The sequence below is a fragment of the Canis lupus genome, chromosome 5 (genome assembly GCF_011100685.1).
Source record: "Canis lupus familiaris isolate Mischka breed German Shepherd chromosome 5, alternate assembly UU_Cfam_GSD_1.0, whole genome shotgun sequence".
Classification (NCBI taxonomy): Eukaryota; Metazoa; Chordata; class Mammalia; order Carnivora; family Canidae; genus Canis; species Canis lupus.
In genome coordinates, this window is record NC_049226.1 from 82,406,821 (window position 1) to 82,430,197 (window position 23,377).

General features: G+C 40.7%; 1 protein-coding gene across 6 annotated transcripts in view; it reads right to left on the reverse strand.

Annotated features, from left to right (window-relative positions):
- CTCF (CCCTC-binding factor) overlaps positions 1–23,377 on the reverse strand; it is a 55,320-nt gene that overhangs the window by 12,792 nt on the left and 19,151 nt on the right. For 4 of the 6 annotated variants that reach the window (XM_038538591.1, XM_038538593.1, XM_038538592.1 and 1 more), the window contains exons 4-9: positions 21,689–21,762; positions 12,151–12,940; positions 11,636–11,806; positions 7,079–7,212; positions 4,108–4,228; positions 3,263–3,412 (exon numbers count right to left, since the gene is read on the reverse strand). In XM_038538591.1, the coding sequence (XP_038394519.1) occupies positions 3,263–3,412; positions 4,108–4,228; positions 7,079–7,212; positions 11,636–11,806; positions 12,151–12,940; positions 21,689–21,703 (1,381 nt within the window). In that variant the 5' untranslated portion in view covers positions 21,704–21,762. The remainder of the gene's footprint in view (positions 1–3,262; positions 3,413–4,107; positions 4,229–7,078; positions 7,213–11,635; positions 11,807–12,150; positions 12,941–21,688; positions 21,763–23,377) is intronic. The other 2 variants (XM_038538596.1, XM_038538597.1) reach the window with 1 other exon arrangement.

Sequence of the window (23,377 nt, forward strand, 5' to 3'; positions counted from 1 at the left end):
TCACTGAAAAAAATGGGAACATACCTGACAAAGACAAATAGCTGGACTGCCCAAGAACAATGAAAGCTTAGCTGCATGTGGGATCATGAACTTATGCAGCTACCGATCTGCTTCACTCAGAGTGATATCAAAACAGACTTAAAGAGGACCAATTCTGGGGAATGGAAATGAAGGAAGGCTTTTCTTTCTTACTCTCTACACATGTGCAGCATTATATGAAAGCCTTTTATACATGCATATATTATTTCAAATAATTTTTAGGTTTCAACTTCCCCTTCTAGTCCTGAGATAGGCCTATCAGTCTAAAAGTGCTTATGAAATACTTGTAACAATTGGGTAATTATTTTTCCTATATATCAGGTGGGGGAAAAAAAGCAGTATTTGGAGGTAAATCTTGACTCTAGTAGGTCAGTCTCCAAAGTCCATGCTTTCCTGTGTCACAAAGTGATAAATTTTAAGTATATAATTAGTGTGCAATCAGGCCTGCTTTAAAGAAGGAACACAAACTTCTTTGGGATTGGTTTTGGGAGGTAATGTTCCTTATTATGTAGGACCTAAGGGGTATCATGCAAGTAGTTATTTGCATAATCCAAGATATTTGCATAATAAAAGTGAATAATTTTTAAAATTTGGATAATCCAGACAGTGGCCTAATAGCTTATACACACTGCCATGAGATATTACTATTATTATTATTTTTAAAAGATTTATTTATTCATGAGAGACAGAGAAAGAATGAGAGACAGAGGCAGAGGCATAGTCCCCACAGGGAGCCTGATGCAGAACTCAATCTCAGGCCCCTAGGATCATGACCTAAGCCAAAGACAGCCACTCAACCACTGAGCCATTCAGGCGACCCTGCCATGAGATTTTTTTTTTTTAAAGATTTTATTTATTTATTCATGATAGCCACACAGAGAGAGACAGAGAGGCAGAGACACAGGCAGAGGGAGAAGCAGGCTCCATGCAGGGAGCCCGACATGGGATTCGATCCCGGGTCTCCAGGATCGCGCCCCAGGCCAAAGGCAGGCGCCAAACCGCTGTGCCACCCAGGATCCCTGCCATGAGATATTAATTTAGTTTCTGTACCATAATAATAGTAAAACTCATTCAATTATCAGAGGACACTGACTCTTAAATCTTGTTTGTTTGTTTTTAAGATTTTTATGTATTTATTCATGAGAGACAAAGAGAGAGACGCAGAGACAGGCAGAGAGAGGGAGAAGCAAGCTGTGGAGAGTCTGATGCAGGACTTGATTACAGGATCCTGGGATCACGACCTGAGCCAAAGGCAGATGCTCAACTACTGAGCCACTCAGGCATCCCCCTCTTAAATCCTTGTAACAAAGTCCTCTTGGGATCCCTGGGTGGCGCAGCGGTTTGGCGCCTGCCTTTGGCCCAGGGCGCGATCCTGGAGACCCGGGATCGAATCCCACGTCAGGCTCCCGGTGCATGGAGCCTGCTTCTCCCTCTGCCTGTGTCTCTGCCTCTCTCTCTCTCTCTCTCTGTGTGACTATCATAAATAAATAAAAATTAAAAAAAAAAAAAGTCCTCTTAACAGCACAGGATGAACAAGTGACCCGTGGGTCTTACGTGGAGCCCAAAGTCCTCTGCTTCCAACTCATGGTTTCACCTTAAACGTGTATTAGATGTTAAAGAGAAATAAAAACACTTATACCTTACAAAAAAATGCATGCTAGCCTGCATTTTGCTCAATATGGTTATATTAATATAAAAATGTTTTAAGACATCACCTAAATTGCATAAGTTCACTCAAAATATTTTGAGTAAAACCGATGCTACAGGAAATATAGGCCATGTTTATGCTGTAGCTCAGTATGCTCCTGTTATGACCCAGATACTTTTATGTTCCTCAGTGTAAGAAATGGCTCGAGGCTCTTGAGAGGACTCAAGCCCAGCTTTGACATTATAAGCTATGTTGTGTAGCTCTGGTCAAGACATCTGTCGAGGGGGCACCTGGGTAGCTCAGTGGTCTGCCTTTCTCAGGTCGCGATCCTGGGGTCCTGGGATCAAGTTCCGCATCAGGCTCCCCATGGGGAGCCTATTTCTCCCTTTGCCTATGTCTCTGCCTGTCTTTCATGAAGATTATCTTAAAAAACAAAACAAAACCATCTGTCAGGTGACTCAAGTTCATCGCCTATAAAGCTAAAATAATATGCATTGGTGACTTTATATGGTTGCCGTGAACATCAAATGAGTTAAGAAAGTAAAACAAAATAATAAAAGACATGTTGTAACGTACAGCAATTTAGCTAAACATAAAAATGTTTATAATAATAATATTCAAGGAGCAATGCATTTTGGTTAAAGACTGGGGCAAAAAAGAAAAGAAAAAGAAAAGAAAAGAGAAGAGAAGAGAAGAGAAGAGAAGAGAAGAGAAGAGAAGAGAAGAGAAGAGAAGAGAAGAGAAAAGAAAAGAAAAGAAAAGAAAAGAAAAGAAAAGAAAAGAAAAGAAAAGAAAAGGAAAGGAAAAGGAAAAGGAAAAGGAAAAGGAAAAGGAAAAGAAAAAAGACCAGGGCAATATTTTTATCTCTTTTAAACAGGAAAAATAAAGGCAGACATCCAGGTGACCATACCTTTAAGTATGTATGACCTGACTACAATTTCTCTTTTTTTAAAGATTTTATTTATTTAGTCAGAGAGAGAAAGGCAGAGACACAGGCAGAGGGAGAAGCAGGCTCCATGCAGGGAGCCCAATGTGGGACTCAATCCTGGAACTCCAGGATCACACCCTGGGCCGAAGGCAGGCACTAAACCGCTGGGCCACCCAGGTGTCCCCCAACTACAATTTCTACTGATAAATTCAGCCTCTGTATAAGCTGTAGTTTAATTATGCACAGAAATATAGTTATCATTCAATCAATAAAACAGTCTAATTACTTAAAGAAAGTACAAGTGTTCTGAGAAAAACTGAAATGGACAGACCCTAGTTTGAATCATACTATGTCACTTCCCTATTTGGAGATTTGAACGTTACCGGTAAGGGCTACTAATTAAAGGTTTAACATTTCCTCTCATTACAGCTCCCATTAATTTATAAATGAGATATATTTAGGAAAGAATCTTGTAGTCTGATTGCAGTTAGAGAAAAAAGAAGACAAAAACAGTTGTTAAATGATGGCTGTTGTTAAGTTGCAGGCCATTCACATATACAATTCAGAAAAGGAAGTTATTTATGATCTTCCTATTTTCACAAATCCTCAAAAATATTTTTTCATTTGCCACTAGTTATTTTACTTACCCAAATCACTTTTTCGGGCTATGACAGTGTCACAGTGGGGACAGTGAAATTTGGCCACATTTTCTGTGTGCTTCTGTAAAATGTGCATCTTCATGGTACCACTTTGGGTAAACCGAGCATGACAAATATAACATTCATAAGGTTTTTCCCCTTAAAAGGAAATATAGAATGAACAAATTAGATGAAATGAGTACTGTCATTTAATTGGAGGGTAATTCAAGTGGTAATTCAGGTGTAGTCAGGTGGCAGAAAAGCTAAGCTACAAACAATCCTCAAGTGTTACCAGCTAGACCAAATCTCAGGCCTGTTGCATGGCTCGCAACTGTTCTCACAAGATGGCAATCAAGTCCTAAACTGCAGCTTCTAGCTCTGCTCTGCTAGCTCCACCAGAGTCATTCATGAGAGAGCGAGCTGGTCCTACAAGGCATGCCTTTGGGTGACAAGAGGACCAACAAGTTTTTCTTTTTTAAGTTATCTTTACATCCAACACGGGGCTTGAACTCATGACCTGAAGATCCAGAGTTGCACACTCTACCAACTGAACCTGCCAGGTACCCCTGTTTTTTTTTTTTTTTTTTTTTTTTTTATAGGGAAAGACAGTATGGGGGAAACTCAAAGAGCTGGGTTAGGTAATCTACCCAGACTTCCAATGCTGAAACCTTCCATTCTTCAATGTATATTCAGAACAATGAATTCAGAAGGTATACCAGAAAAGCATCTGTCAATTCTACTACTTTTATGCCAGCTTCCATTCAGGTAAGCAATAGGGGTGTGAGGTGGTTCACAAGGTCCCATGGGATCCACTGAAAAGCAGCTCATTAGTACACGGAGGGAAGACGTCCTACCTGAATGGGTTCTCATGTGCCTTTTCAGCTTGTATGTGTCCCTGCTGGCGTAACTGCACAAGCTGCACTGGAACGGACGCTCTCCAGTATGAGAACGGATATGACGTTTTAATTTGCTGACCTGAAACATGAAAGTAATCAGACTTTTTTTTTTTTTTTAAGTAATCAGACTTCTTACTTCCATTAACACTGCCTGTAATGTGAATGCTGTGGGTCAGGCACAAAGGCTTAGTTTTGGGCACTGAAGTTTAGAATACGAAGTCTAAAATAACGGTATTTCTTCCTCATTATTTATAATCTTTGCTTTCTAATCCTTATAATCCAAAGAAGCTAAGTAAATGATAGGGCATAGGACTCAAGATTGGTTATTAGTAACTACTGAAACTGAGTGACAGATTTATAGAAGTATATTATCTTATTCTATATCTGTAGGTTTTCTTTTTTAAACATTTTAAATCAGCTGTTTTATTTTTATTTTAAAGATTTTACTTATTTATTCATGAGAGAGAGAGAGAGAGAGAGAGGCAGAGACACAGGCAGAGGGAGAAGCAGGCTCCATGCGGGGACCCCGACGTGGGACTCGATCCCGGAGACCTAGGATCATGCCCTAGGGGCTGAAGGTAGCACTAAACTGCTGAGCCAACGAGGCTGCCCTGTTTTCTGCTTTTGTATAGGTTTGAAATTTTCCATAGTAGTTTATGCTTATTTACAGATCAATTTCCTTCCAGATATGTATCAGATGTTTTTAAACTTTTTAAAAAGATTTTATTTATTCATGAGAGACACAGAGACACAGGCAGAGACACAGGCAGAGGGAGAAGCAGGCTCCCCAAAGGAAGCCCGAAGTGGAACTCGATCCAAGGACCCAGGGACCACAACCTGAGCCAAAGGCAGACACTCAACCACTGAGCCACCCAGGTGCCCCAGTATCAGATGTTTTTGTGTTGTTCAGCTTACCCCTAAATAATTTTATTTCTATTAGAATGTGAACCTATTTTCTGCTATCAATCATATTAAGGTAAGTTACTGGGCTCTGTGTATTTTTCTTGTATGTGGTCACTCAAATGGACTCTTATTGCTCTAAGTTTTTCAGCTGATATTCTTGGATTTTTTTGTGTAAGCAAATATGGCTATAATAACTAAGTTTTGTTTTATCACTTATAATTCATATTTATTTAGCTAAGATTTCCAATACAATGTTGATGCTGAAACAGTAATAAGAACAGGTATCAGGATGCCTGGGTAGCTCAGCAGTTGAGCATCTGCTTTTGGCTCATGGCATGATCCTGGGGTCCTGGGATCAAGTCCCACATTGGTCTTCCTGCATGGAGCCTGCTTCTCCCTCTGCCTGTGTCTCTCCTTAAATGAATGAATGAATAAATAAATAAATATCTTTTAAAAAAAGAACAGATATCTCGTTTCAAGTTTTTATTATTTACTTTTAAGTAATTTCTACACCCAACATGAAGCTTGGGGGCTCACAACTCCGAGATCAAGAGTTGGATGCTCTTCCAACTGAGCCAGATAGGCGGGTGGTCTTGTTCCAAATTTTAATGAGAATACTTCCAATGTTTCAGTTAACTGGGATGGACTGACTACAAGTTTCTGGTATATACTCCTTATAGTAAAGCCATTTTCTTCTACTGCTAATTTTCTAGGACTTTAAATAGTAATGAATATTGAATTTTATAGTTCCACTCAATGTGGCACGCACCAGTAATTTCCTTTTTTTTTTTTTTTTTTTTAATTTATTTACTTATTCATGAGACATTGAGAGAGAGGCAGAGACACAGGCAGAGGGAGAAGCAGGCTCCTCGCAGGGAGCCTGATGTGGGACTCGATCCCAGGGCTCTGGGACCCGATCCCAGGACTCTGGGACCACGCCCTGAGCCAAAGGCTGACGCTCAACCACTGAGCCACCCAGGCGTCTCACACCAGTAATTTCCTAATGTTCAATTCTCCTTGCTTTTAGATATAGTTTATTTAGTAATCGCTTTTTTTTAATAAAGATTTTACTTATTTATTCATGAGAGACACGGGGGGGGGGGGCAGAGGGATAAGCAAGCTTCCTGCAAGGAGCTCGATATGGGACTTGATCCTGGATCCTGGGATCATGCCCTGAGCCGAACGCAGACGCCAAACCACTGAGCCACCTAGGTGTCCCAGTAATCATTTATTTTTAAAATGTATTACTAAATTTGGCGAATAATTTGATTTAGTAGTTTTTGTTTTCTGTGAGAATAATACATACTTTTCTTTTTGGCAGCATTCTTATCCAGTTTTGTTCACAGTGTAGCTTCAAATAGTAAAGGAGATAACATTTTCCTTTTTTTTTTTAAAGTAGGCTCCACATCCAGTGTGCAGCCCAACGCGGGGCCTAAATTCACAACCACGACCAAAACCTGAGGTGATATCAATAGCTGGGCACCTGACCGATTGAACCACCCAGGTGTCCTCATATTTTCCATTTTTATTTATTTATTTAAATTTTAAAAAATTTTCCCTCATATTTCCCATTTTTAAATGCCCTCCACTAGTATAGTTATCTCTTTGATGTTTCAAAGAACTTACCTGTAATAAATATGTGGAACTAGTGCTTTATAAAAAATGGGTAAATCTGGGGGATCCCTGGGTGGCTCAGCGGTTTGGCGCCTGCCTTTGGCCCAGGGCGCGATCCTGGAGTCCCGGGATCGAGTCCCGTGTCAGGCTCCCGGCATGGAGCCTGCTTCTCCCTCCCTCCTGAATCTATGCCTATCATAAATAAATAAATAATTTTTTTTTTTTTTTTTAAAAAGGGTAAATCTTTCACACTCATTACAGTTTTATTACTTTTTGTGGCTGGGAAGGGGAGCGGGTATGTTAATAATCCTGTAAGACTTTCTATCTCATCTGAAGTCAGTTTAGGTCGTTTTTATCCTTATCCTGGAATCACAGTCTTAAGAAAGGGACCAACTAGGAGCCGAACACTCACTTCTACGCTGGCGTAATCGCACATGGAACACTTAAATGGCTTCTCATGGGTGTGTTTATAACGACGATGCCGCACCAATTCTCCACTAGTCACAAAGGCCATGTCACAATCTGGGCACTTGTGAGGACGAGTACCTAGAGAAAGGTGTTATAACAAGAAAACAAGATCAAGGGCACAGTTAATGACAGTTCAACATTTGACAAGAACTGCAGTATGACATTGAACCCTGGTCATCTCAACAACCTTGTACCACTAGCCTGAGAGTAACTCTAAAAGCTATAGCAGGGCCTGGCTAACTTTCTAATACTGACCCTGGAACACTGAAAACACATGTTAAAGATTTAATTTCTCTTAATTACCCATCTGAGTATGCTTTTGAATACAAAATCCCCCCACTTTCTGGGACGCCTGAGTGGCTTAGTGGTTTAGCGCCTGCCTTTGGCCCACGTGTGATCCTGGAGTCCCAGGATCAAGTCCCACTTTGGGCTCCCTGCATGGCACCTGCTTCTCCCTCTGCCTGTGTCTCTGCCTCTCTCTCTCTCATGAATGAATGAACGAATCAATAAATAAATAACAAAAAACTGTATAATCAATCAATAATCAAGGCCAGACACCCTTGTGGTGATAGTGAAAGACTTCCCTCTCATGGACCATAATACCTATACTTGTGATTTCATGTGCTAGCCAGAATACAAAATCCTTTTTATCCCTAGTTTATGAATTCTGATCACTATGTATCAAAGTTAAGAGAAACACCAGTCTGTTTCAACTCTTGATAAAAAAATATAGAACACCTTGGGCTACCTGGGTGGCTCAGAAGGCTGAACGGCTGACTCTGGATTTCAGCTCCAATCGTGATCTCACGGTCGTGAAATGGACCCCTGGCACTGGGTTCCATGCTTAGTGAGGAGTCTGCTTGAGATGTTCTCCCTCTGCCCCTCCCTCACTACCGACCTATACATGCTTTCTCTCAAATAAATAAATCTAAAAAAAAAAAAGTCATCTCTTAAGCCTTAGTGTTTTGTCAAGTACAAATCACATAATTAATAGTTATTTGACCCAAGATTCTTTTGCACATCAACTCTTACTATATTATGACTGTACATGGGTGATGAGCACTGAGGGGGACACTTGGTGGGATGAGCAATGGGTGTTATGCTATATGTTGGCAAACTCCAATAAAAAAAAAATTATGACTGTACATATAGGGTCATTGGGCTGTCCTTATTCTGACAATTTTTTAAGAAAACTCAAACCAGAAAACCCCCCAAAACCAAATACAATAGCTTATTTTCTATATAAATTTATTTTGATAATTTTAAGAAACTTATCAAAGGCTTTACAAAGTAGTACTGCCTTTTATATGACTTAAAGATAACTGAGCCACCGGGTGCCCCAACAGATCACTTCTTTGTAAAGAAAAGTAATCTTTACACCCACCATGGGGCTTGAACTCATAACCCCAAGATCAAGAGTCACATGCTCTACCCAGTTCAGTCAGCCAGGCGTGCCTAAACAGATCACTTTTTTTTTTTTTTAAGATTTTATTTACTTATTTGAGAGAGCACAAGCAGTGGGAGGGAGGAGCAGAGGGAAAGGGAGAAGCAGGCTCCTGTCTGAGCAAGGAGCCTGATGAGGGGCTCTATTCCAAGCCCCAGGATCATGACCTGAGCTGAAGGCAGACGCTCAACCAACCAAGCCACCCAGGAGCCCCAACAGATCACTTTCAAACATCCATGTCTAATATTCTGTGATCTGAATGTCAAATCATAAAATAAACATTTTTACAGGGCAGCCCTGATGGCCCAGCGTTTGGCGCCGCCTTCAGCCGGGGGCATGATCCTGGAGTTCTGGGATCGAGTCCCACATTGGGAGCCTGCTTCTCCCTCTGCCTGTGTCTCTGCCTCTCTCTCTCTCTCTCTCTGTCTGTCATGAATAAATAAATATTTTTTAAAAATAAAAAACATTTTTACAAGCTAATAATATACAATTTTTTTTCCTTTTACTGAAGAAATCTTACTGTTTTTAGTATGTCTTCACATAGTAGCCTCCCAACATAACTGACTGATTACATTAGTGGATCCTCTCTAGTCACTTTATTTATTTATTTATTTATTATTTTTAATTTTTATTTATTTATGATAGTCACAGAGAGAGAGAGAGGCAGAGACATAGGCAGAGGGAGAAGCAGGCTCCATGCACCAGGAGCCCGACGTGCGATTCGATCCCGGGTCTCCAGGATCGCGCCCTGGGCCAAAGGCAGGCGCTAAACCGCTGCGCCACCCAGGGACCCCGTCTAGTCACTTTATATTCTAAATACAGCAACTGAAAATGTCCTCAGGTAATAATGACAATAAGGAGATAAGCTGACAGCAGAGCACAGTGATGTTTTCATAGCCTATTACTCAAAAACTAGGGACCATCTATAATTGTGCACTTTGGGTAAGGGGTGACAACAAGGTAGCCCCAAACACCAAAATCAAAGGCAGGCTACCTCTGTGAATGGAATTAGAAACAGTCACAATGTAATGAATGGGACTAGCCATCTGCAGAAATGATTCTGAGATAGAGAAGACCCTCAGAGCAAAGTGTGATTAAAGTATGACAGTAATTAAGAAATTGCAAGGTAAGTTCATTTGCTCAGTTTGCTTCTTTAGTATCACCGGGGATACAGGAGTGGAGGAAAGAGTTTTTTGTCTATGAAAAATATTGTCTGGCAGCACAGACAGATAAGTAAAACAATTAATGAGAAGGAAACCAAGGATCCACTTCTGTTAGGATAAACTAAACTGGAAACCAAGAATTTCTAATGTTTACCTAGTACTATGTAGGGGACAGAAAGAGGCCTGCTACTGGTAGACATATAAGCATGGCAATTAGGAAAGAAACACACACTGTTGTGCAATAGAGATTTTCATTGGGTTGCACCACATGAGCTTATGTCCCTCTGCTCAGGGTCCATGCTTACCAAGTCACCCTTCACTTGCTACATCTTCTTCATATAGGCAAGGGTGTTGCCTACAGTGTAATACAACTGCATCCAGAAAAATAAAAAGGTACAGTCCTCACCATAAACTGATTTTCTGATTGAATCTGACCCTTGAGGGTTTGACTAGTATGAATTAGTCCTGCTGAATCAGTTCTGGGCAACCAGACATATTACACTCTTATTTTCAAAGTTGAGGACTAGACCATGACACACAGTGCCCACATCAAGCACTCCCATTTTAGGAAGTCCTATTATGCGTCCAAATGTTTTTATCTAGTCATATGCCCTTGCACAGTGTCTGTCTTCAAATTACTGAATAAAATATATTATCAAGTGTCTGAGTAGAAAGCAGGGAAATAATGAAAAGTGACCAGATCATATTAGCCAAGAATATACTAATGCATAGTATATCACTTATAGGCCAAACTCGATCATGCTCAGCAGTCTACCAGCACATGTGGATACAGGAAAGCTACTCATCATGAAGAACTGTGTGAGAGAACTCTCTAAAGGGTTTTTTTTTTTTTTTTTTTTTAATGATAGTCACACACAGAGAGAGAGGCAGAGACATAGGCAGAGGGAGAAGCAGGCTCCATGCACCGGGAGCCCGATGTGGGATTCGATTCCGGGTCTCCAGGATCATGCCCTGGGCCAAAGGCAGGCGCCATATCACTGTGCCACCCAGGGATCCCGAGAGAACTTTTTTTTTTTTTTTTTAATTTATTTTATTTATTTATGATAGTCACATAGAGAGAGAGAGAGGCAGAGACATAGGCAGAGGGAGAAGCAGGCTCCATGCACCGGGAGCCCGACGTGGGACTCGATCCCGGGTCTCCAGGATCGCGCCCTGGGCCAAAGGCAGGCGCCAAACCGCTGTGCCACCCAGGGATCCCCCGGAGAGAACTTTCTATTAGCACTCACAGGCAAATGCCAATATAAAAGAGCAAAGAGACCAGAAGGGAGCCTAAAGAGAACTCCAGTGCATAGTACCTCCACTTTAGTGACTCCTGGGACCTAACCACAGCCAGCATGACACTAATACAAAATATTAAAGTGTGTATGGAACACAAATGAGTGTCTGAATTGCTAGAATAATGCCTTAACTGTCCATTCTGAGATTATGAATTACCTCAGTTGAGGTGAAACAACCAGAAATCATAGTTTTTAACAAAGGGAGAACTGCATGCTATTTCTAATGTTCATCCTTACAGTGCCTGGGAATTTGGGGGGTCATTTTTTGTCACTGATGTTAAAAACCTTAGAAAAAAAAAAAAAAAAACCCCAAAAAACCTTAGCAACACAATGGTGATGTCCTTCAGGAAACATGACAGGTTAGCTACCATAGATAATCTTTTTCTGGCTCACCATCCTTAAACAGTCTGCTTATTTTCCACAAAAATTCCTTTACATTTACCTATAAATTCATCTGCTTATTATAAATCAGGATTACAGCAGAAGAAAGAACAAAAATCATTCTTTAACTTCCCACGGGAACCAGCTTAGATAATACTTAAAACCGAAGTTTTAACCTTTACCATGTTATAGCCCCCAACATTCATATCCAGCACCTGTGTGTGTGTTAAGGTGATTCCTCAGGAGGGTGACTGTTCTGAATGCCCTGCCACAGAGATGGCACTTGTGTGGTCTCTCATCAGTGTGACTTTTCATGTGACGATCCAAATTTGAACGCCGTGGACATGTATAACTGCAAAGCTCACACTGGAATGTCTTCTTTACACCTATATGCAAAACAAAACACTTACTTGTTGCAAGTTTAACCCGAATGTTAAATTTCTACAAATAAACTTCATTAGCCTTTTTAACTATATTCAATCTAAGTCATGTTAAATCATTATTATTCAATGCCACTAAAAGATTTACTTTTTTGTCTTCAGGACTTAAAAAATACTCAGTGTGGAAAAACTTCTTTTAGACTGGTTAAAACGACTGGTACCCAGCTCATGATCTTAAAAAAACAAAACAAAAAACACTTACTATAAAATAATTTGCATATACCCTATGTTATTTATTTGCTTTATCCCAAAATGATTTTATGAGAGTAAAATGGATAAATTCATTTTACCTTTCTTTTTAATTTTTGTTGGTTTTGGAGGCTTCATGTTACCAACTACTTTCTCTGCATTAACCTCTGACAGCAGGCCCTCCTGCTGTTCTTCCTCAAAATCATAGACAGACACATCCACATCTTTGCCTTCCTCTGTGTAACGCAGTTTGCTCTTTTTGGTTTTCTTTGTTTTTTTGGCTGGTGGCTGATAATCTGGGTCTTTTTGCCAACTAGGATCTTCTTGAGGTGGAAGTTCCCCTTGCTCTAGCGTCTCCACCTCTCCATTGGCACCTACTTTCACCACTTGAAACCCTTCAGGCAAAGGTAAGGTGTGACATATCATGGGTTCGCTTTCTGCAAGGCCCTCTTTAGATACTTCATTCTCATAAGCCCCCTGAAGTTCCTCAACTGAAGTGGTAGCAACAGGTACAGTCACAGGAACAGGTACTTGGACAAGCTGAAGCTCTCCTATGTTTATAGGCTGTTCTTCCATATTTACAACCTGCAAAGTTATGATCTGGGTATCGTCCACAGCAGCCTCTGCTTCTGGAGCGACTGTACCCTCCATTACTTCAGTCTTCATCTGAAGAAGGGTAGGATCCAGTTGTTCCATCATTACCATCTGTACACTGCTATTGACATCCTGGACCACCTCACCCCCATCAGTCTGGTTCTGGGGTAGGTGGCAAGTATCCTCTTCCTGGCCCCCTTCCCGGCGTCTCTGATAAGTCTTTCTTTCCTTTCCTTTAATGAAAGTTTCAGACTCTTCCACAATGGCTTCAACCGCCTCACCTTCCATTTCCCCTTCCTTTATAAGGGAGAACACAGCTTGTTATTAATCTATTCATTCATTTATTCCACAGATTGTTATTTAAAATAAAGCTTGTCTAAATGAAAATAAATACATTTTAAAACAAAAACGATCCCTGACAAATTAATTAGGAAATCAATGGTTGTTAAATTACAAAAAGACACAACAGATATTATGTGCCTCCTGATGGAAGAACAAACTACCCCCTATGAAGCAGTCTTATTATAAAAAACAAAAAATCTGAAACTAATCAAGTCTCTAGCTCCAACCACCAATTAACAGGAAATTGGTGACAGAGTATGTTAAATTACACTACAGGGATGAAATCAGCGTAATCCCAACTGAAGGAAACTATGCAGGACTAACTACCCAGTTTCTTCTGCAAATAAATCACCAAGGCAAAAAATGGGAAGGATAGAGGGAGAATTTACATATCAGTGGTTCTCAACCTGGGTAACTTTGCCTCTGGGGGCATTCGGCAAGGCCTGTGACATTTCTGGTTGTCAATACTGGGGTAGATATGCTACTAGCATCTCTAGTGGGTAGAGGCCAAATATATTACTAAATATTCTGATATGCATAGGTTCAATCCTCCACAACAAAGAATTATTGGCCCCCAAATGTCAATAATGCTGAGGTTGAGAAACCCTGATAAAAAGAGATATAAGAAATACAATAATGGGGCACCTAGGTATGTCTCAGTTGAACCTCCAGCTCTTGATTTTAGCTCAGGTCAAGATCTCAGGGTCCTGTGATCAAGCCAGGCCTGTAGACCTCTGCGCTCAGCAGGGAGTCTGCTTGAGGCTCTCTTCCCCCTCTGCCCCTCCCCCTGCTCGCTCTCTCTCTCTCTCTCTCTCTCTCACACACACACACACACACACACACACACACACACGTGCGCGTGTTCTCTCTCTTAAACAAATAAAATCTTTAAAGAAATATAGCAATCAATCACAACATATGGATCTCTTTGGATCCTAATTCAAACCAACAAACAATGTAAAAAAAAATAGGACATGAGACAATTAGATTCAACTCTGGATTTTTTTTTCAACTCTGGATATTTGATGATATTAAAGAACTGTTAACAAAATTAGTTTAAATCCTTTACATTTCCTGTAACTATTAATAAAAACACTGACAGAGGGCCTGGCTATTTTTCACTAAATTCTACCTTAGAAAAATACCCCATCATAGTGTTTCCTCACTCTATTTTTTTGGAATCAGAATCAGACCTTGGATCCAGACTCCAATGGTCCTGAGAGTGACTACCACACAACACTACCTCCTGTGTCATACCATCAACTTGACATTCATTTATTTCTCCTCTGTGAAACCACCAATTCCTTGAGGACAGGGACCATGTCTAACAAGTTGTTTTTGTTCCTCAGCACTACACTCAGGTTGGTAGGTACTCAACTAATTGAACATATTTTAAAAAACAGGAAAAGAAAAATGAGCCAATTCAGTTTCCAGCTCTTAAGCCTTGTGAATACCAAAGTACCCAGATACCTAACAGTAAAATGGGTCTGAACAATCATCTAATTCACAAAAAAATTTGACTTAAGTATATACAAGGTTAATTCAAAATTAAAGTGTTTTGTATTCTTGCCCTAGTCTTACACAAAGCTTTTGTTACTTCTATTAGAGAAACATTTCTCCAATTTGGGTACCTTAACACTATACCCATGCTGGTAGTCAGGACCACCCACAAGGTAGTACAAAGACTACAAAGAGCTGGTTCTGCATTCAAGGAGTTACTGTCTATTTTAATAAACCAAAGCTTATTTACTTAAGTAATTTCTATACCCAATGTGGGGATTGAACTCATAACCCCGAGATCAAGGGTCACCATGCTCTTCTGACTGAGCCAGCCAGGCATCCCTAAAGAGTTACTATCTAACTTAAGGGACAGAACAGCTACAATGGTTCTAGGTAAAAGTAGGTAGGTTCTGAGAACTCTACTCAACTGGTGTGAACTAGTCACACTGTAAATTCTCAATAGTCACATGGGGCTACCCTGTTGGACAGCACTGTTTTATATCTTTGTTTCTCAAAGCATGGTCTAAGGACTAGCAGCAATGGCATAACCTGGAACTTGTTAGAAGCATAGAATTTCAGGCTCTACTCTTTGTTTCTTAAACAATTATATTTGTGGGGTTTTTAAAGTTTTTTTTTTTTAATTTAAGTAATCTCTACACCCAATATAGGGCTTGAACTTACAACCCTGAGATCAAGAGTTACATACTCTTCTAAGCAAGCCAGCCAGGCACCCCTTCAGGTTCTCCTCTTGATCCACAGGATCAGAATCTGCAATTTAATAGATCTCCAGGGACGCCTGGGTGGCTCAGCGGTTAAGCATCTGCCTTCGGCTCAGGTCATGATCCCGGATCCCCGGATCGAGTCCCACATCGGGCTCCCTGCATGGAGTCTGCTTCTCCCTCTGCCTGTGTCTCCGCCTCTCTCTCTCTGTCTCTTATGAATAAATAAATAAAATCTTAAAAACATTAAAAAAAAATAATAGATCTCCAAGTGGTTTTATATGCTAAAGTTTGAGAGGTACTACTTTATACCACTGCTCTTCACAGATTAAAAAAAAAAAAAGTTTTTTCAGTTCGGGAAGGTCCCAAAATTAGTACCCCAACAAGGATGGGTAATTCCACATGTTGCAGTTAAGGAACAGAGAAAAAAGCCCATCTACCTTGGTGACATTCTTGGGAAAAATACCAAAGCACAAAGAACAAAAAACTTATAAGCCATAAATTGCTAATGCTGACCATTCCAGACAATTGCTATTTTGATATCCTCAACTATAAAACTGACGGAGGAAAAACAATCTCTGAGCTCAACTGAGTTGTGAGGCATACAACAATTTGAAGAACACAGAAAAATCCATCTTCTCTTGGCCTTGAATTCAAAAACTTTTAAATATAAATAACTTGCTTATAAATAACCAGGTCTAACCTAAAAGAAATCACTGGAATTAAAATCCAGGTAGAAAAAGTAAAAGTACAAGGAGTACAAATAGAAACCAATTGTGTTGCCAGGGAACTGAGCCGACAGAGTATTCCCTCCCTGTGAAAAAAACACATGTAAGGTTCCTGAACATCAGCCTCTACTCAGGAACTCAAAAGCAGTAGCTTCAGTTTTGACAGAGAACAATCAGATACAAAGTAGCAAGGCACGCCTCTCCCACACAGGGCTTAGAAAGCCCAAAGCATCACCTCAAGTAGTGGATCCCTTTACCTAACATTCTACAGGAGAAGGGAATCTCTCCCCTGAATTGGTAACTAACCTAATTGGCCGGCCCAGGTCTCTCTTCCCACCAAGTACTGCTCTGCGAGCTATAACATCCCTTTAGCACTTCTGATCCATGTCTTCTCTTCCTTTACAGACTCCACTGTTTCCACTCAGTTTCTCTTAGCCACACAACACACACAGAACACACACAGAGACTCAACTCTAGGAAACAAACTGAGGGTTGCTGGAGGGGGGGTGGATGGGAGGATGGGCACTGGGGTAACCAGGTGATAGGCACTGAGGAAGGCAGTTGATGTAGTGAGCACTCCATGTTATAAGCAAGAGATGAATCACTAAATTACCTCTGAAACTAATAATACACTATATGTTAAATTGAATAAAAAAAAAAAAGAGTTCCCCCCTCTCATGCTCTACCTCTCTCCTTGCTTCAGTCATCCATGCTTTCTAGACTTTTCAAAGCTTTCTGTGGACCAATGATAATAAAAAAGGCTTACATTTACTTTCAGAACATATATATATTTTTTAGATTATCAAAGTATATTAGTTCATTTAGAGAAATCTGAAAAATGAAACACATTAAAGATTTTTTTTGAAGTTATTCATGGGGTACCTGCTGGCTCAGTCAGTGGAGTGTGGGATTCTTGATCTTGGGGTTGTGGGTTCAAGCCCCATGTTGGGTATAGAGATTACTTAAAAAATAAAACCTTAAAAATTCACAATACCTAGAGATAATCACCTAGCCCTTTGCTATTTATTCAGTTGTTTTTTCCCGTATGGGTGTTTTTATAGAGATGAGATGACATCATACATATAGTTTGCACACACTTGTATATGGCCTTGTTCTCCTATCTTCAGAACCCAATGTTATTAAAAGGACTTCAGGGCAGCCCAGGTGGCGCAGCGGTTTAGCGCCGCCTTCTGCCCAGGGCGTGACCCTGGAGCCCCAGGGTCGAGTCCCACGTCGGGCTCCCTGCATGGAGCCTGCTTCTCCCTCTGCCTGTGTCTCTGCCTCTTTCTCTCTCTCTGCCTCTCATGAATAAATAAATGAAATATTAAAAAAAAAATAAAAATAAAAAAATAAAAGGACTTCACTCCTCCTTGAGCCTTCTGTGGTCCCTCTGCTTGGTCCACAAGCACCATGTAGCAAGAACCATAGCAGCCAACTTCTCCTCACCCTCAATCTCAGTTTCTCTGGCAGCTGACGGTATGAAACTTGTATTCCTTCTTCACTAGCCTCTTTTCTCTCTTGGCTATGTCTTTCCCAGGTCTCTTCCTTCGTCTCTGAGAGCTATTCCACCTGCTCCTCTGAATACATCAAGGTCCTGTTCCTTGCTCTGTAGCCACTCCAACCGCTAGCCTTTTTTAAAATTCAGCTGTCTCCAGAGATCTTTCAGATCCATTTCTGCAATTCCCTAGTTTCACTGCCTACAAGGCATCTCCCCATGTGGACGTTTGGCTACCACCTTCAACTCAGTGGCACTGGAGAAGGAACTACTGAACTGTAGTCTCTAATCCACCACAAACCAAATGAAGGCAGCTAGAAAGTAGGTAGTCCTCTGAAGAACAGATCCTTTCTATATTCTCTGTCATCCTGGTGACAAAGTGAAGCTTAGAAACATTTGTTTTCATTAATTTATTTTATTTAAGATTTTATCCATTCACTTAACAAAGAGAGAGAGCAAGCACAAGCAAGGGGACTGGCAGAGGGAGAGGGAGAAGCAGGCTCCCCACGGAGCAGGGAGCCTAACTCAGGGCTTGATCCCAAGACCCCAGGATCATGACTTGAGCTGAAGGAAGACACTTAACCTACTAAGCCATCTAGGTGCCCCTAATTTTCTGACTGAGCCACCCAGGTGCTCCTAATTTTCCCCAGTGCCTGGGTAGCTCAATTGGTTAGGTGTCTTCCTTTAACTCAAGTCATGATCTTGGGGTCCTGGGATCAAGCCCTGTGTTGGGCTCCGGCTCTGTGCGGAGCCTGCTTCTCTCTTTCCCTTGTCCCTCTGTTACTCCCTCTACCCCTCGTCCCCAACTTGTGCTCTCATAAGTAAAATCTTAGAAACAAAAACAAACAAACAAAAAAAAAACCCCACAGGCACCTGGGTGGCTCAATCGGTTAAGTGTTTGCCTTCGTCTCAATCCTGGGATTAAGTCCTGCATCAGGCTCCCTGCTCTGTGGGCAGCCTGCTTCTTCCTCTCCTTCTGCCTGCCACTCCCCCTGCTTAGTTCTCTCTGTCAAATGAATAAATATTTTTTTTAAGAAGTAATTTTTAGTGTTAACTTATTTATTTAGTAAACTCTACCCCCAATATGGGGCTTGAATTCATGACCCCAAGATCAAGATTTGCATGCTTTACTGACTGGGCCAGCCAGATGCCCCAAGGACATTTTTTTGAAAAATCATTTGATCAACTTCTAGGATAAGCAAGAGAAGGTTCCCTTAGACTGGCACAGTGATCCTGGCACCTGCAAACATGGGGCCGGCAGAGAGGAAAACTGGCACTTGAGCACTTACTTATCAGCCCTTGCTGACTACGCCTGAGTAGGAGGATGCAGAAGCCTAGCCTGTTAACAGGGGCCCCTGCTGCCTGGCCATGTTCCTAGCCACCAGCCTGGCCCGCATACTTGGGAGCCTACTAAATCGGCACTCCCTCTCTTGCCTCAGTCTCTTCTTTGCCAGCTCTATGTTGCTCAAATCTTTTGCATAAATCTTCCTTTAACCCACTCAATAATTTAGCATCTACCATTTCTTTATTCCCTTCATGGTCAACCTCACACTAGCTATCTCAACTCCTTTATTTCTCCTTCCATGCCTTGGTTCACCAGTCTGGTTTCCGTTCCCCAATTCTCTATTGAATTGCTTAAGGTGAGCAATGGCCCTTAACTGGTAAATCCAAAGGAGACTTTTCTGTCCTGATTTGACTTGACCTCTGTGTGGAATTCACCATTCTATTCTAGGCTTTATCCCAGAATTATGCCAGACCATCAGAAAAAAAAAGCTGGGTATATTTGGGTCACATGGTCTTATCCCCTACAGAACTGCTTTCACCAAGTTTTGTTTTGGCATTATGCCCTTGGCTTACACTAAAGGATACGTGGGAGAAATTTTTGAGTTGCATGCTTGAAAAAGCTTTTCTTCCAAACTAAGACATTTTTTTTTTCATTGTTGAGACCCATGTAACAGGATCGTGAGTTACCATTTTTTTTAGTTGGCCATACCTTGATCAATTTGTTTCCTCCCAAACTATGTAATATAATTTTCTATTCTAATTTGTATTTTCTAGGGTTTTGATTTTATATCTTATTTTTTGTTGGGGGGGGGGAGCAGGAGGAGATAGAGACCCAAGCAGGATCCCTGCCCAGCATGGAGCCTGATGCAGGGCTCAGCATGGAGCCTGATGCAGGGCTCAATCTCAGGACCCTGAGCCAAAATCAAGAACCAACTGAGCACCAACTAAACCACCCAGGAGCCTTTTCATTTCTTTATTTTTTTAAAAAAATATTTTATTTATTTATGCATGAGAGACACAGAGAAATAGAGAGAGGCAGAGACATAGACAGAGGGAGAAGCAGGCTCCATGCAGGGAGCCTGATGCGGGATCGATCCCAGGACTCCAGGATCACGTCCTGAACCGAAGGCAGGCACCAAACCAGTGAGCCACCCAGGCGTCCCGACTTTTTCATTTCTTAATTATATATTCTGTGCATTTTCTCAAATTCTTTGTGGAATAAGATGGGCTATCAACTTAAAACTGTATATACATACATATTTAATACATAGAAAATACAAAAAATACAGAAATGAAGGGAGTTACCATTATTAAGAAATGTATCAAAATAAAAATAACCACAATTAAAATTTTGCAGACATATTTGAAGGTTATAAAACTCTCCCAAGAAACATAAAAGACCTCACTAAACAGGGACACTATCTATATCCATGATCAAAAAGGCCAAACATCATAAAGCTGTTCATTCTTTCTCCTTTACATACAGTATTTTTAAAATGTCCGAAAAACAAACAAGATAATGATAGCAATGAAATTTCCAAAAACTGAAGGCAACTTTCTATTTCCAAATATTAATATATTATAAAGCCACAGTAATTAATATAGTGTACATTGTCACTATCACAGCAAATTTAAACAGAAGAGACAATTCAGAAACAATCCCTAGAATATAAAAAGCTTGTCATTTAAAAAATTAGTGGGAAAAAAAAATTAGTGGGGAGCAGAGGATTATTCCATAAACGGTGCCAAAAAGCTATTAAACTATTTGGAAAATACTGAATTATGTATATTTTTGAATTATATTTTTAATCCACTGGAATACATTCTGTTGTCTAAGAGATAAGGAGATGTGGGGATGCCTGGGGGCTCAGCAGTTGAGCATCTGCCTTTGGCTCAGGGTGTGAACCCAGTGTTTGGGATCAATTCCTGCATCAGGCTCCCTGTAAGGAGCCTGCTTCTCCCTCTGCCTGTGTTTCTGCCTCTGTGTCTCTAATGAATATATAAATAAAATGTTTTAAAAAAAGAAAAAGATAAGGAGACATTAGAAACAAAACACAGCAACAATTAAAAAAAGAAAACCCCACATTGAAAAAAAAAAAAAAAAGTGAATAGCCTCAGAATGAGGAAGTTTGGGGATCCCTGGGTGGCGCAGCGGTTTGGCGCCTGCCTTTGGCCCAGGGCGCGATCCTGGAGACCCGGGATCGAATCCCACGTCGGGCTCCCGGTGCATGGAGCCTGCTTCTCCCTCTGCCTATGTCTCTGCCTCTCTCTCTCTCTCAATCTGTGTGACTATCATAAATAAATAAAAAATTTAAAAAAAAAAAAAAAAAAAAGGAATGAGGAAGTTTTTGAGCTAAGACACAGAAATAATAGGAGAAACTTGAATCAGTGAAATTGTGACCTTAAGAAAAAAAATTTTTTTTTAATTTATTTTTTTATTGGTGTTCAATTTACTAACATACAGAATAACACCCAGTGCCCGTCACCCATTCACTCCCACCCCCCTTAAGAAAAAATTCTTATGACAAAAGCACCAAACAAAATTAAAAAGAAAACAGTTAACAAGAAAGAAGTATTATATATAACATATGTGACAAAGAATTAACATCTTTATCATATGCCTGTAAAATTTGTAAGAAAAAGATGAACATCTCGGCACCTGGGTGGCTCAGCGGTTGAGCATCTGCCTTTGGCTTAAGTTGTGATTCAACTGAGTCTCACATCAGGATCCCCACAGGGAGCCTGCTTCTCCCTCTGCCTATGTCTCTGCCTCTCTCTGTCTCTCATAAATAAATTAATAAAATCTTAAGGGGAAAAAAAAGATGAACACCGAAAGAAAAAGCTGGGCAAAGGACACAAACAAATGACTCAAAGAAATACAAATGGCAGATGAGTTAAAAAGAAAAAAAGAACCTCTTTAACACTAAATCAAACAACAAAAAATAAAGCAAATTAAAATATCATGACAACATGTTACCTCTATGCCTGCCATGGCTGTTTTAAAGGATAATCCGTCATATTGGTCATGATGCCATGAAATCAGCAAGTTAGCTGATAATATAAATCAAGAATTTTAAAAATATTCAAATTATAATCCAGTAACTCCAATTCACTTTATGCCTAGAAATACTCAAGAGATGAACATCAAGATTATAAGGATATTATTTTATTTATTTAAGTAATGTCTACACCCAACGTGAGGCTTGAACTCATGACCCCAAGAGATGAAAAGTTACATGCTCATCTGAACTAGTCAGGTGCCTCTGATTACAAGGGTATCATTAATCAAAGTGAATAATTCTAAACAACTTAAGAAGTACAACCATAGGTGAATAGTCAAAACTTGGAAAATGATACACCCACAAAGTGAAATATTATACACTGAAAATCACATATCAATATAATGTGTAATATGAGGAAAATGCTCATTCCATATTAAAAAAAAAAAGGAAGGGAGGGGCAAGAGAAGCAGAATGGAATAGTCATCAAGAGCTTCGGCCCTCCAGCCAGAAACCTGAATCCCAATTCTGGTTCCTCTACCTAACTAGCAGTGTGACATGGAATGAGATATGCTACCCCCTTCTGTGCCTCAGTATCCTTTTTTTTTTTTTTTTTGAGATTTTATTTATTTATTCATGAGAGACACAGGCAGAGGGAGAAGCAGGCTCCACACAGGGAGCCCGATGTGGGACTCGATCCGGGGCTCCAGGACCACGCCCTGGGCCGAAGGCAGGTGTCAAACCGCTGAGCCACCCAGGGATCCCCTCTCAGTATCCTTTTGTACAGAATAGGGACAATAATGGTATCCACTTCATAAACTATCATAAAGATTCAATAGAACAATGCGCACACACAGCCTAGCTACTGTGCTCCTATCATTATACTGTGCTCCTCTGGATCCTTCACCCTGAGGGTAATGAATACATGTTAGCCAAACAAGTTTTTAACTTTTCAGTTGCCTAAATTCTTCTTTGTTTTTAAAAGAGTTTATTTATTTGAGAGAGAGAGAGAGTGTGTGTGTGTGTGCGCGCGCACATGCATGAGTAGGGAGGAGAGGGAGAGGGAGCGGCACACTCTCCGTCAAGCAGGGAGCCTGATGTGGGGCTTGATCCCAGGACCTGGGGACCATGAGCCAAGCTGAAGGCAGACACTTAATTGAGACACCCAGGTGCCCTAGAATTCTAATCATAAACCTTACATAAATGTTCCCCACTAAAATCTTCTCTGAAAAACTACTCAATTTCTGCAGGATGAAGGCAGCAACCAATGGACACAACTTGGTGACCGACCAATTCTAGGAAAGAAAGAGAAAAAGAAGAGCCAAAAAGGAACACAACAGCATTCCAGGCTGGTCTCTCTTTACTAGTCTGTCCAGCGTATTGATGCCTGATGAAACTTTCCTTCTGAAATGAGATACAAAAACTCATGGTGGTTGAAGCTTACCAAATCAACTCCAAATTCTATTTTTTTTTCTAAAGTAATTTTCATGCCCAATGTGAGTGAGGCTCAAACTGACATCAAGAGTTGCATATTCCGGGACACCTGGGTGGCTCAGCGGTTGAGCGTCTCTGCCTTTGACTCACGGCGTGATCCTGGAGTCCCAGGATCGAGTCCCACATTGGGCTCCCTGCATGGAGCCTGCTTCTCCGTCTGCCCATGTCTTTGC